Raw genomic sequence first — 14,204 nt, forward strand, 5'->3', positions numbered from 1 at the left:
CCACCACTGTTGCTCTCTCTAATCCTTCAGTCTGTATCTCCCAACAACTATCTGGCCTGATTCTGTTTTATTATTTGGGATTTTAATGCTTCAAATGTGGAACACAGAATAAATGTGATTGTCAGTAAAATCTAAAAGAGATGCTTGAGTGTAGTTTTACAAAGACATGCAGATAGTTTATAGGAAGAAATGAAAGAAAATACTTTTGAAAAGGAAATGTAAACATTACATTAGCTCTGGGTCCCCCAACTCTTTGCATTGGATCCTCCAATTCCTTAGCTGCACGCAGAGACAGCAACTTCATAAACAGACAAGATTAGGGCCTGGAGTGAAATTAAGTCTTCTACCAAATATGTGGCACTCCAGAAGACAAAAGTTTATCTCTGTGAATAAACTGAACATACAGTTCAATACATTCATGTTTGCAGGGCTATTTAAGGCATTATAAGGTCTGGTATAAAACAATAAAAATGCAGATGGAACGATCAAATTCATCAAACTGCTGCAATAAATTCAGATGATCTCCAGAGTTGGCAAGGTGATGTCAAGAAAGTTAAACTTGAAGAATGAGACTTGGATTTCTAAATGAGATCAGGGAAAAAAGAAAGCAGAGTTAACAGGGGAAATCAAGACTGAAACAATCACCATTATGGTTACATTTGAAGGAGAGTTTAAAAATCAATTCTTTCTGCTTCTAAAATTGTTCTGCCAAAAAACTGACATGGTTATATTCTTTTTATTTTTGGTTTATTGAGTCTTTAACATAGCCAGTGTTAGTTCAACAACCCAATATTTGGTACATTATTGCAAAAGAAGGGCATAGGTAATGTCATCAGTACATTTGTGAATTCTATCACTTTTATAAGAGAAAGCATAATTCATTAATATTGTCTTAGGTTACCTGTATTTGTAACATTACTCATAGTGGTACTTAGTATAGGTAGGGAATTTGCTCCCTGGTACAACTATCTTTTAACTATAATTTAATATCCAAAGATTAGCATTCTGCAATTAAAAACACATAAAGCAATATTTTAATAATATTGGGCAGTAGTAAAAATTACCCTGTCTGAATAAATGTGCACATATAAACACTAGCATGCTTTAAGAGGAAACATTAATAATCTGTGAAATTAATATGTAAATACAATCTATGGCTGGAATGAAATTACCATTATGTACAAAAAGGAAGACCAGAATTCTCTTCCCAAACCCATTGATTTTAACATCATCATAAGCCTACATTACATCATTTGGAATGTGAGCATTACCTCAAATTTAGAAAATACTACCTTAAAGAACAGTATGATCCAACTTCTTACAAAATGTGGTGCATACTAATTTTGAAAATTTATGTTCATTCCAAGGTTAATAAGATAACATTCTTTTGAATTGTCTCAAATATTTGTAGCATATCTTACTTATTAAGGAAAAAAAAAACCTGTTAACACACTATGGTGTTTTTGGTATTGTTTGAAAACATTAAAAAATAAAAATACGAAGATATAACATTAAGGAGTGAAATGGTTGAGCTAATATGGTAAATATTTTTAAGCACATACTGTTTTCTTTCTTTGTCTTTATTCTCTTTGACATTCTTTATTTCCTATGTCTCTTATTTTCCTAATATTAGTTTTCTTTTTCTAATATTCCCGAATTTATACAATCTACTTCATTAGCTGATTTTCAGTCTTTCAATATTAAGTCAATAACCAACTGAGCTTCTCTTCTACCTTTCAAAAAATGTTTCCTTAAAGTACTTCAGTCTCTAGCTTAAATACGCATGTATATTATATATCATGCACTTGAAGAATACTTTAGACTCCGAGTTCTGTGGAAATTCAACATATTACTGGTACACTATTCAGCAAGCTTATGGAATGACAAAAAATGCATCACATTTCATGACTAGCATCCTAGGGAGCCTCTGGTTTTCTAAGCCAAATGGATCACGTTCTCATAACTGCTCCATGTCTTCTTCTGCGCAATCATGGAGCAATTAATTCTACAGACAGAAAACCTGAGGGCAAATTGGAAGCGGAGCCCCTGACAAGTTGCCTTCATGATACATCTTGGTCACACGTACGCTGCTGCTATGCAGTAAGTAACTACTGCCTGGACTGCCTGGACACTCACACAGGAAGGAGCAGGTAGCAGATGCGCAGGAGCTGGCTTCCCGGCTCCGGTTCCCACTTCACGGAGCGCACAGGCGGGCGCAGGGCGCGGGGTTCAGGCGGTCTGGTCCACCTGGAGCACAGCGGGCTGCACCGGCTCCGGGTCCGACCGCTCCGCCTCCTCGGAGGTCAGCGTGTAGCCGCTCTCATAGCTCACCTTCTGTGCCTGTTCCGAGACCATCGACTCCTCTTCTTCATCTTCCACAATAGTCAAGTTGATGTTGCTGTCCATGGCAGAGTTACTCCCTCTGGAGGGCCCCCGCCCCGCATCCCCCTCTGCACGCTTGTCTTCCCCGGAGGCCTCGGACACCCCCTCCGCAAAGGCGCGCTCCTCCTGGTCGTTGGGTGTCTGCTCGTCGCCGGCCATGTCTTCTGACTTGGTCTCATTTTCTGCAGGGCTTTCTCCTTCTCGGACTTTCTTTCGGCCGAAAGAGAGAGGAGAAACTTTGAAAGGGGAGCTTTTCCCTGAAATTATTTTCTGGTGATTGGAAGTGAGTGATTTCTTAATCTTCTCTCTTCTCTCTACAGATACGATCTTTGTTCCCAGTTTGTTCATCTTTTTCTCGATATTCTGGCGAGAAAATGCTTTCTTGAGGCTATCCACTTTTCGGAGGCTGGATCTTTTTATTTTCTCTGCCCTACTTTCTTCCATCTTTTCCTCTGCGCTGTCTTCCAGGGCCTCCTCATCAGGGGGCAATTCATCATCGGAGGAGAGGTCCACTGTTTGCAAGCCCTCCTCCAGGGACTTGTTTTCATCCGCAGTCTCCTCTTTCCCTTCAGCTAGGCTGGAAACTGGCTCTTTCACAAACACGCTGGCAGGGATCTCATTTTCTTCCTAAAAAGATGGACAATGTAGATTTCATGTTAATAACACATTTCACAAACAGTCCTAAAGTGCTGTAATTTGCCTGTGTGTGCTGTAGACATATGGGGAGGGTAGAAACCAAATGTTTGTGGCTGCAGTTTTCTAGAGTGTTTAGAGTTAATTCTAATCTTGTCAAGCCATTCCTCCTAGGCTGGAGATGGCCAAGGGCTGCCTATTGGGAAGATTCTGAAGGCAGCAGCAAAAGCTCTATCAGTGACAGGCAGGGGGGAAGTGGACTGTGACTCAGATAGACCGGAAAATGCTCCAGATAAAGGAGTTAAAGTAAGTTACTGTGAACCCAGAGGCACCCTCTTTGTGACCCTCCGAGGTCAGAGAGCTCTGTTCCTACCAAAACCCCACTGCAAAAACCCTGGAGGTCAAGTTGGAAAAAAGATGGGGCAGGGGAGAGAACTGGGGTTTCTTCACTTGTCAGGCCCGTGTAAAGCTTTAATCAGGTTCCCTGCTCAAAGAGAAGTCAGACATAAAAGTATGGTCAACCTTGGTTGAAAAGTGCACATGAATTTATCTGATGACATAATTTTAGAGTAAGAGAGAAGCAAGGGTCAGCCTTACTGGGTACCCACTCAGGAAGCCTTGTAGCTTAGGATATCCTTTGTGGGCATTCATAAGGAAGGAGGATACTGCAGCCAGTTTAGAGTAATGAGGAGTCAGGCTGCCAGGCATAATTTTTTAATCAAGCCTCAGGGCTTCCTTGAACGAGAGTACTTCACCCACACGTAGAGCTAGGCGTGAGGACGGAAGCTTGAGAGTCTGCCCAACCCCCCTCACTGCACATCTCTTCCTCCAGTTTCTAGGTACACGGGTAAGAGTGCCCTTGCAGTGTGCTGGAACACCGCCTGAGACTTGCCTAGAGTGCAAGGGAAATGGCTCTCTAAGGTCGTAGGGAGCTAGCTGGCTGGCAAGGGCTGGCTGCAAGCTGGCTGGCAAGGGCTGGTTGTAAGACAGCAGACAGGCAGGGTGCTTCAGGGAGCAGAAAGCTGACAGGCAGAGGCTGGTAACCAGAAGAGGTATATAGAGGCACACAGTAGCTTGTTGTGGCTTCATACCTCTGGGTGACAAAAGGGGGCGAGGAGACAAAGTAGGGCAGTGGAGAGGTAGTGGGCAATGAAAAAGTACTCCCCAAAAGGTAAAAGCTCTCAGGAGCTTTTGAGAGGGGTGGGGGGTCCCCAGAAGCCTTATAAAATGGAACCCAGCACCCTAACTCTGGGCTCCTCCTCTCGACCCCCTTCTGCTGTCAGGAGTCTCTCTTGCAGTAAACCTGAGATTGCTAATTCAGTCCCGTGTGTGGGTGATTATTCCTCAATCGCTTGGACACAAGAACCCACCCGTTTGGCAACATCTCCAGTATTACTAAGTAAGCCAACTTGAATTCAGAGACTCAGGTCACACAGCATCTGCATACCTTTTATTTTTATATTTCTTTGAATATTGAAAAATGAGAGCCAGTTTGCAAAGTGCCTTCATGTTTTCATTGGAAGAAATGGCATCGTAGGAAGGGCCAGTGACAGGAGGCCTGCGTCTATCTTTGCTGTAGTGCTAAATGTCTGTGTGGCTGTCAGCAAATAAGTTAATCTCCTTGGGTCTCAGTTTCTTCCAAATATGAACAAGAGGATTTGACCTAGATTAGCAGCTTTCAAACTGTACTCCCAGGGTCACTAGAGGTTCTGTGAGAATGCTGAGATGGAGCAGGCTCCATGGTCTATTTCACCCCAGCTTCACCCACAGTCTCATTGTTACCTGATCATGGGCTGCCCAGCAAATTTTCAGTTTGAAAAAGAATTAGATGTGGTGAGCTTAAAAGTCTATGTGGAATCTAAACTTCATGCAAAGTTCATGCTAATGAGAATAACTTCACTTCCTGTTTTGCAAATATGAATGACCAAGAAGTCAGTAAAAGTGAAGTCATGACTGAAAACATGATCCAAGAATGTGTCTTTTCCAACTTCCTGATACAAAGACACAATGGACAAAGTTTTGATATAGAAGAAATTAAACATCCCTCTCCTTATTAATCACTGAGTGGTATAACTGTGGTGCACACTTACTCCTACCAGAGTACTTTCCATACATTGCTAAGAAACAAAGGATAAAGTCTAGGGTAGAGGTAAAAAGCAAGTGAAGAAATCACAGATTCTGTTTCCCAAAGCTCTCTCTACACCCTCCCAATTTGAATGTCACAGGAGGTGTAAGACTCAGTATAAAAGAAAAAGTAAAGACTTGAAAGGAGTCTGGGGGGTCCCACTGTCAATTATGACATGACCTCTTACAGAGAACACTTTCCCATGCTTCAGGTTGAGGGTGCCTCTATCTCACCGCATGTGCTCCCCAGGAGGAAGAGGATTTTTTCTCTCGCTCACTGCTATGTCCCAGAGACTAGAATAGTTCCTAGTAGCTCAATAGCATCTTGATGAATGAGTGCATCTTGGGTAAGGTGGCTTTCTAAGAAATCCTGGAGGGTGGCTGCAGTGGAGACGGCCCCTCTGTTGGGTAGGTGTGAAGACTACAAAAGAATGGGCTTAGCTCTATGTGTACAAGGATCTCTGCTGACTGCCACTGCCACTGGGAAATGTGGAGAATCTAAGGCCTACGGGGCATGTGGCTTCCATTTTCAAAAGGATTTTATTCTCAAGTGGTGAGTGTTACTAAAAGAGGAGCAGACTGCAGGAAGACCTAGGGCTGTGATGCTTAGCCCAGAAGGAAAATTACTTCTGGGGTTTGACAAGAGGGTTGGGAAGTTTTGTTGGGTGTGGCTTGAAGGAAAGGAAGAAACCAAGGGCCTCGCGAAATGTTATGAAAATCCCTCAGTGAAGTAGGCAGAAATTTAGATGAAAAACTGTGAAAATAAGCTGTGGTTATCAGAGAAGAGGTACATTTTGTATAGTAGAGTCTCTTGGGTTAATCAAAAGATTACCCTGACAATTTTGCTTTCTTCAACATCAACAAAAGGCAAACACTTCAACTATACTTCTAAGAGAATTAAACAAACAAAAAAATTAAAGCAATAACATAATTTTTTAATTGTGAATTTTATTATTAAAAAAGCATCATTACTGTGAGTCTCAGACCCTTCTGCCTCTCTCATTTTGTGTCCTCAAAAGACAGGTTTGAGAAAAGTACATTCTCGGGTGAATCAGGGCTTAGGTAGATACCTACTGCATACATGGGGGTGACTGAGGGAAGTTGGGAACCCCAATAGAACTCTTGTGTCCAATGCCAGGGAAATTTATACCAGAGCTCTTTGATGCCTACTATGAAAATAAACCTGGCAGGAACAGAGATAATCTAGAATAAGTTGGCTGTGTCTTCATACAACTGGAAACAAGTGAGATACATTTACTTGGCTAACTGCTATATTTCAGCTGCCCTTTTAATTACTCCTGTGTCATTTTGTGTTGTTTGTACTGGATAGTGTTCATTTTTTGGCTTCTTATAGCATCCATTCTAAAGGTAAACCTCTTCTTTTCACATAGGATATTTGTGATTGTCCAAGCACATGTAAATCTACTTTTCCAAAATGTTTGTTTAAAAGCAGAAAGATACTGACATTCTTTTTTTTTTTTTTCTTAAAAAATTTCTATTCTTTAGTAAAATGTGCTTTATCACTATGAAGTCGCTCTAATGGTGATGGACATTCAATTTCAACTTCACTGGCCCCCAGTATCCAGTCACACGTGTACACATGTTCTTGTTCAGTTCTCTCACACACACCTGATGGACACAACTGATGTTTCATCTGCCTACAGGGGAGGCGACACTCCTACCTTCACCTTCCTATTTAATGCTTTTGATCTGCTTTCTCTTCCAGATTCCAAGCCCCCATCGCTTCTCCGCCTTTTGGCTAAGATCAAGTGCAGATTCCAAGCCTGATGGCTCTTTCAAGGGACATCCTCAGTTCTGTTATCAATGCTAGTTCCCCAAATGTCGATTTAGGATTTGTGACTCCTTACCATGGCATTAAGATTCTTCTGTGGGCCCGTTTCCTCGGGCAGTGGTCCCCAATTGAGGCACCCAGAAGCAGTTGACTATATGTCTTGCAAATTTATTTTCAAAAAGGTACTGAACCTCCACTGATACAGCTGCTCCTGATTCTGACCTTTCACAAGGACCCTGAGGAGTTTTTCAAAGGAAGGGAGAATTAAACAGCGCACACTTCAAGCATATAACATGTATGAGTAATATGCTTGCAGCGTAAAAGAAGAAAGGAATGAGAAGTGGCACTTCAGCTTGTTTGCTGTTTACTTTGATTCCTGTGAACTGATAGTCCCAGTTGTGCATGTAGATATCAATACACAGAAACTTGCCCAAGCGTTGGGTGTTTCTTGGGTTGGAGAGCATTGGAAGCAAATCTTTTCACATACATAAATATGCACACTTTAAAGGAGAGAGAGGAGACTGACTAGCATTAGAAAAGGAAGCCTACAGTAAGTCATTTAAAAGTTTGAATAAGGAGAAGCTGGTGGTTTGCTCTGGGGTCACTACATTATCATCGCCATTGTTAGAAAAAAATAACAAAGGCTGTCATGCCCACAGGGATGTGGTGGCATCCGGAGGGATATGAGGATCGTAAATTTGTGTCCATGAAATGTTTTATCCAAGAATCTCTAAATACTAGTTATTAAAATGGAACTAGGCCCACCTGACATTCTGATTTATAGGTCTCTTTTACACATTGATGGTTTTCTCCGATTTGTGTTTCTGAGGTATAGATTGCCAAGTGGATAAAGTCATTGATTAGAACTGCACCCCTAAGGCAGTTGTCGGTGGAATCAGCAAGTCATAAGAATAAAATGCATTAGTTATAATCCCTGAGCAGTCTTTCACATTCTGGAGGATTTAAAAGTTTCATTATTTTTCAGTGTTATCAAGGGTTCAATTCTTTTTTAAGATCGCACTGGTTAGGTGTTCTTTGTTAACACATAGGAAAAAACCCCACACAACAAACTAAACAAACAAAAAAACCAAATCACAATGAATTATTTAAAAGCTGATGGAGAAAGCCCAGTAAACATGAACTTTGCCATAGTAGGATTATATTGTTTGTTTTTACTCATTTCACAATCCAACTCTATAATTTCTAGTATTAAAATGAAACCTTTGCTAGTCACTCTTTCTCAGGGCCTCTGCTTCCTTGATATAAAATAAGAATAAACTAAGTGATTAGTAAAGTACTTCCTAGTTCTGAAATATTTGCTTCTGTAATGTTAACCTAAATTCCATAAAAATTAATGAACACATTGCCGAAGTGAATTCATAGTGAACTAATGCTAAACTTGTTTTTGTTTCATGCAGGGATCAAACTATAGAACCTGAGCTGCTTTGGAAAACATTTTTCATTCATTCATTTCAAACAGATATAGAATACAAAACAACAGAAGGGGCAATAGTTTTTTAGAATATGAGAGAAAGTAATGATTCTTTGAAGAAAAATACCAACAAAAATCAGTTCTTCGATTAAAATGCCTGAGGCAGTGGTGACATTCAGTAAGTGTAAATAGTAACAAAACAAACTAGTATTTGTTTATCTCATGAACTAAAAGGGCACTGAAAAAATAACACATCAAAACCAACACCCCATTATGGGAGCATTAATCAATGTAAAATAAACATCACAAGTTGTCACATAAGGTTGTCTTTGATTATCTATATCGCCATTTCTCCCAAGTCTGTACCAATTTGCAGTTTTCAGAGCAGTGGCTTTAGATAAAGCAGTATTTAAAAAAATCAATTATAAAACAGTTGCACTTTTCTTTTTAGTTGCATGATTTTAAAAAAGATTTTGCACTTTTAGCACCTTTCTAAAATTTTGGTCTTATCCAAGGAACCCAAATGATGAATATTTGAACACGTTTATAGGGTCGATTTTCCACAAATGTACCCACAGCAAATAGCTAACCTCCACTCTTTTCACCCAATTTCACAATTTTATGTGGATGAAAGTGTAAGCTCTCGATGAGTTTTCTCATCCTGTTCCCTGGCTTTGAATCATTCCCAAGCTGCTTTTTCAAATAATCATTACGAGGACCTTAAAAGGACATAAGTGGGTACCACATCTCTTCATCCAACAAAGAAACTTTCCTCTTAACTGTAAACTTACTGATTTTCTGTACAAATTCTTTTTTTTAAAGATTTTTTTATTTATACATACAAGAACTGGGGTGTAAACCAGAAGTGCGGGGGATAGGGGGTTAGAGGATTCACCAGAGAGAGTGGGGAGCAGAACAGGCAGATCTACTGAAATATACTGCGGAGGGGAGCAGTGGGGGAGACAGGACCCATGTGGGTTGCACCCTGGCCAGCAGGGGAGCTTACTCATGCTGCAGTGGCTGGCCATAGCTTGATAGTCTCCCTGCGCCACCAGGGAGACCTGATTTTCTGTACACATTCTATTTTTAGTAAAGGATAGTCATACTTACAGGCAAAAAATTAGTCTAATTAATTAGCCTTTAGTATTTTCTTTTTGATCAGTAACCCCTGAGTTTTATTTCATTTATACTGGGTTCTATCACAGTATTTTGACTTCAAAAATTAATATTAGGGTCCTCCCTGGTGGCACAAGGGGCTAAGGTGCAGCACTATGAAGCTATCCGCAGCCACTGCAGCACGAGTTTGATCCCCGGTCGGCCAGGGAGCTACCCACATGGTGCAGCAGACCTCTCCTGTCTCATCTGCTGCTCCCCTAAGCAGTGTATTTTAGTCAATCTGCCTGTTCTGTTCCCCACTGTCTCTGGTGAATCCTCTCACCCCCACACCTTTGGCCTCTCCCTCTGTTCTTGTTTGCATAAATAAATAAACCTTTAAAATAATTGATATTAAGCTATTACCCAAAATTTTTTTTAAAGGAAAGCTGCGAAGAATAGAAAGGATTTAGATACTACTGGTTATAATTTGGAGTAGTTGCTAAGTCAAGAGAGGCTTAACAGGTACAACAATGTGGTCAGTTTAATACAAACTTAAATAAACCAATGACATGTTTTAAGTAGGACAAAGTTTGGAATTAAAAAAAAATCCTAATGTGTAAATATCCAGTAAACCAACTGACAAACAGCACTGCAGACTTTGGAAGATTCAATAGGACTTTATGTACTGGAAGCACAGTGTTCATGAGCACTATATCAATACACTACAGCACCTTATCAGATGATAGACTTTCTATCCTCACTCCTTAATTTTATTTTCATGTTGATTTTTTTTTTTTTTGGTCTTAAACTAGAAAATCCCTGCCATTAGTAAGACAAAATCCAGCATAGGATTCAAATGGACTCAAAGTGACAAATTACCTAAAGTCATAAAGTGGTACATGGTACTTCATCTGCCCTCCTCATTCTCCAAAGATCCAGGAAACACCTCCCCCCCACCCCCACCTTGCCTCACTGTGAAGACTGTGCTGCTACTAGAAGGGAACACTTAGGGAAGATCCTTTGGGCAGAGTCCATGGGAGGGTGGAGACATTGTGCTCATTTCAACATGGTAGCTGTCAGACAATGAAAGGCAAGGAATGTGTGACAGTGTGTGGTTTTGTGTGTGTGTTCTGTGAGAATGTATGCATATTTTAAAAAGTACTAACTAAAAAAGCATAAGCATAACAGTGGGTGAGACAGGGGCAATTCTTCTCCCAGAGCTGGATTTCTAACCAATCAAAAGCATTTCTGCACAAATTCTTTCAGATCCACCGAGGAAGAGTTCCTATTCCTTGAGTACTTATACCATGCCAATCACTAACCATCTTACATATGTTAACACATTTATTCCTCACCTTTTGGGAAAGATGCAAGGGAAGAAGCATTTCTGTTCAAGGGCACACACTTTGGAATCAATCAAATGAGTTCAATCTCCAGTATCACCACTTGCTTATTAAAAAAGCATCCCCTATAAACTGGGGGTCAAATGAAAGAATGTACAGAAAGATGCTTAGCGGCATATGTAGGACTTATTAAGTACTCAAATATCTTTTGCTTTTATGTCTTCAGTTTACAGATGAAGAAACAGAAACTACTATCTTTGAATCTGTCAAAGATGACACAGTTGGCAAATGGTGTAAGTCAGATTTGAACTAGTGTCCGCAGGACAAAATTTATCTTCTTAACTCCTATTCTGAACCACTCTCTAACACAAGTTATTATTTTATCTGTTGGCACACCTGCTACCCTTGAAACCCTATTCTAAGAATAATCAAGAGAAAAAGCAACCTTTTAAATACAATAAACTTGTATATATTTTTTTTAAATAATCACCTTGCATGTGAAAGTTGAGGTTTCAAATATCCTTTAGGCTAATAAAAGCTCTTATATTTCTTAAGAAAGGTCTGGTTCCTTGTCTCCGAAAGTGCTCTTTAAAAAAGTGTCCTTGGGGCTTGCTTGCTAAGGGACTTAGAATGAACCCTGAACATGTTGCTTTGCATTCTCTTAGCTTCCACACTGGTCCTGAACACCCCTGTTTCACCTATTACTTGATATATATGGAGAATTCCTGGTATTTGTGGCTGAAATTTCATACCTGTCAATCCAATTTGACAAAACAGGAGACCATGGCAGGCCTTCAACAATGCACTCGTCTTTAAGTTCCCTAGCAGTTGTTTCTTTAAATGTCAGATTTATAATTCTCTTGAATTTTTAGTTAAACATCTTCTCCATGCCTCTCCCCACCTCCACCCAATGTCTACAGAACATCTGTGGCAAAACAAAATAAAAACCTGATCCTGACAAATTGTCAGTTTTTCCTATTAGATAAACACTCCCTTGCTGTAACTGAGGGGTAGGACAAGAGATAATCTTCCTGATTCCTACTGGAAGGGGGGAAATTTCCTTTGATGATTCAGATTTAAACAGGTTTGTACATGTTTGGTTTTGTTTGGAGATCAGTATTTAATTTAGAAATGCCTTGAGAACTGAGATTTCTAATATCTTTTAGGCTAATAAAGTAAGGATCTTATAGGGCTTAAGAAAAGCGCAGTTACCGTATCTCTTTTCAGTTCATCTGGTGCATGAAAAGCTATTCCATTTGCATTAAAAGCTGAAAAATTTCCGGGCTACAAAAGCCTGCAAGGTACAGGAGGACATCAGCTGCCTGAAGCTTTACAACATCAAGTGCAATTTGGGGAGGACAAAAAAGCAGCGAGATGAGTCTTTCCTTTTATGGGGGAAAGAAGGCTTAGGTTCTAACTTGGCAGAGCAGATTCATTTAGAAAAAGAAGGCTCCCTCGGTTTAAATTCCAATTTCTAAATCTCTCTTGGGAGATGAAGGCTCTTCTTGTGCGCCTTTCACAATCAAACAGTTGGTTAGAGCCTCTCCCCTCCATGGCTTTGAAATCCTCTCCTATTCACATGGTCACAAGGAGACAGCCCTGGGGCTGGGATGGCAATTGCTTCCTGGGCTCTGTGCTGGCTGGGTTCCACTGGGCGGAAGGGCTTCCAGCATCAGGCAGGACTGCCCTTGGATTCACAAATGCCCACCACTTGGCGGAACAACAGCCCCACGCAATCTCCCTGTCCCCAAATAGCCTCTTGCTACATTAATTGCATCATTGATACATTAAAAAAATTAAGTGGCCTTTTATTCCAGGGCAACCATTTGAAGGAGAAAATATTCACAAAACATCAGCCATTGTGACTAAAACTGATAACACTGTTTTTATTTTACTTCACAGTTGTGGTCTCTGCACAGTGAGAAGCCTATCGAGTGTGTTTATAAAGAGTTATGCTCTATATTTTTATTGCATCGCTTGCTAGAAAAGAACTCAACGATATGGCTTTGGCTGCAAGAGTCTTAAAAGGAAGAGTCTAGCTCAACTCTAATGGAATCAGGTTTTAATACTTGGTTAATTCCTAAAACATGGTAGCGTTTGGACAAAAAACGACACTTTAAACAGTTAAGAGTCTTGCTTCTTGATTAAAAAAAAATCACATGAGTACCTACCTTGCTTATACAAAGAGTTAATAAACAGTCATTACTGAATTAATTTGCTCTGTCCAGCTAACAGCTGCAGCCAGAGCCCCAAGTTCATAATGCAGAGACAAATGAATTTGACTAGGGTGCATGCACCTGCTCACCTTCCTAACCTGTGGGGAGTACATCCAGGTGCTCCCTCACAAACAACCGGACTTACTGACACCTCAGGAGCAGGCCTGGGTATAACCTGCAGTGACCCGGGAGTTTCCCACGCCTGTGTACAGATTTCACTTTCATCAGCCGAAGGTGGGGACAATGCCTTGTGGAGTGATCCCTGCTAGCAGGACAGATATACACGGCTGTGAGAGCCAAGCCCACCGAGATGGTGCATGTGGAAGAGTCCCGGGTGGACAGGAGGAGTGTAGGGGTCACTCACCTGGAAGATGAGCACTTTGAAGTGGTTGCGTCTGAGGAGCTGCGCATGGTTGTTCTCCAGCCGCTTCACCTGCGCGCACTGCCTCTCCATGCGCTCCCTGACCACGCGCGTGTGCGCGCTGACCTTGCGGGACTTCTCCAGCAGCTTGCTCACGGTGTTGCTGGTGGAGGCCTGGTACTTGGACAGCTTAGTGAGGTCGTTCTGAATGCCTTTCACGGAGCCCTCCAGGCTGATCTGCCGCTGCTCCATCTTATGCTGGTTTTCTTGCACGGTGTCCAACATGTTCACCAGCTTGTCCAGGAGCGTGAGAACCGTGACGGCATTCACCTGCGAGTTATCCCGGATGGCCTCCTCCGTGCTCCCCAGGTTCAAGCTCGGGCTCGGCGTGGAGGAGGGCACCGGGCTGGCGCTGGCTGGCTTCTCCTGCAGCATGTCAGAACCCGGGTGCTGGAACTTCTCAGCTTGGGCACCGTCCTCCCCCATGGCTGGGTAGGTAGGAAGGTTCTTCTTGCTTGGGCAAGCTGAGTGGTGGTGGGGTGGGGGTGCAGAGCAAGGCCTCCTGGTTCAAGCTCAGAGCAGCGCTCTCCAGGACTGGCGGAGGTTCAGACAGGCAACAACTGGCTACACTGATCAGGGGAACTGCATTCCAGCTGCTCTTAAAGGCCCTACTCCACCCAGTGGGAGGCGAAGGTTACAGAACTGAGAACCACTCAGGGTTCAGAAGCAGGGATACACTTCCTAACCGCGTTGTCGGTGTTGGGCAATTTGCTGCAGGTTAGCTTTGCTTTTCTACTCCTCTTCCCTTTTTAAAATCAGTTCCATG

At 41.7% G+C, this 14,204-nt stretch overlaps 1 protein-coding gene across 1 annotated transcript; it reads right to left on the bottom strand.

Annotated features, from left to right (window-relative positions):
- Window positions 1-2,229: 2,229 nt before the first annotated feature.
- Window positions 2,230-13,879, bottom strand: CAVIN2 (caveolae associated protein 2; the record flags this gene model as incomplete). Its single annotated transcript, XM_084253591.1, has 2 exons — window positions 13,382-13,879; window positions 2,230-3,009 (listed from the first exon to the last, which is right to left on the bottom strand). Exons 1-2 carry the CDS (start codon window positions 13,862-13,864, stop codon window positions 2,230-2,232), a joined length of 1,263 nt encoding a protein of 420 aa, XP_084109717.1. The 5' UTR covers window positions 13,865-13,879.
- Window positions 13,880-14,204: the final 325 nt, after the last annotated feature.

Source organism: Talpa europaea (genome assembly GCF_964194135.1).
Source record: "Talpa europaea genome assembly, chromosome: 1".
NCBI lineage: Eukaryota > Metazoa > Chordata > Mammalia > Eulipotyphla > Talpidae > Talpa > Talpa europaea.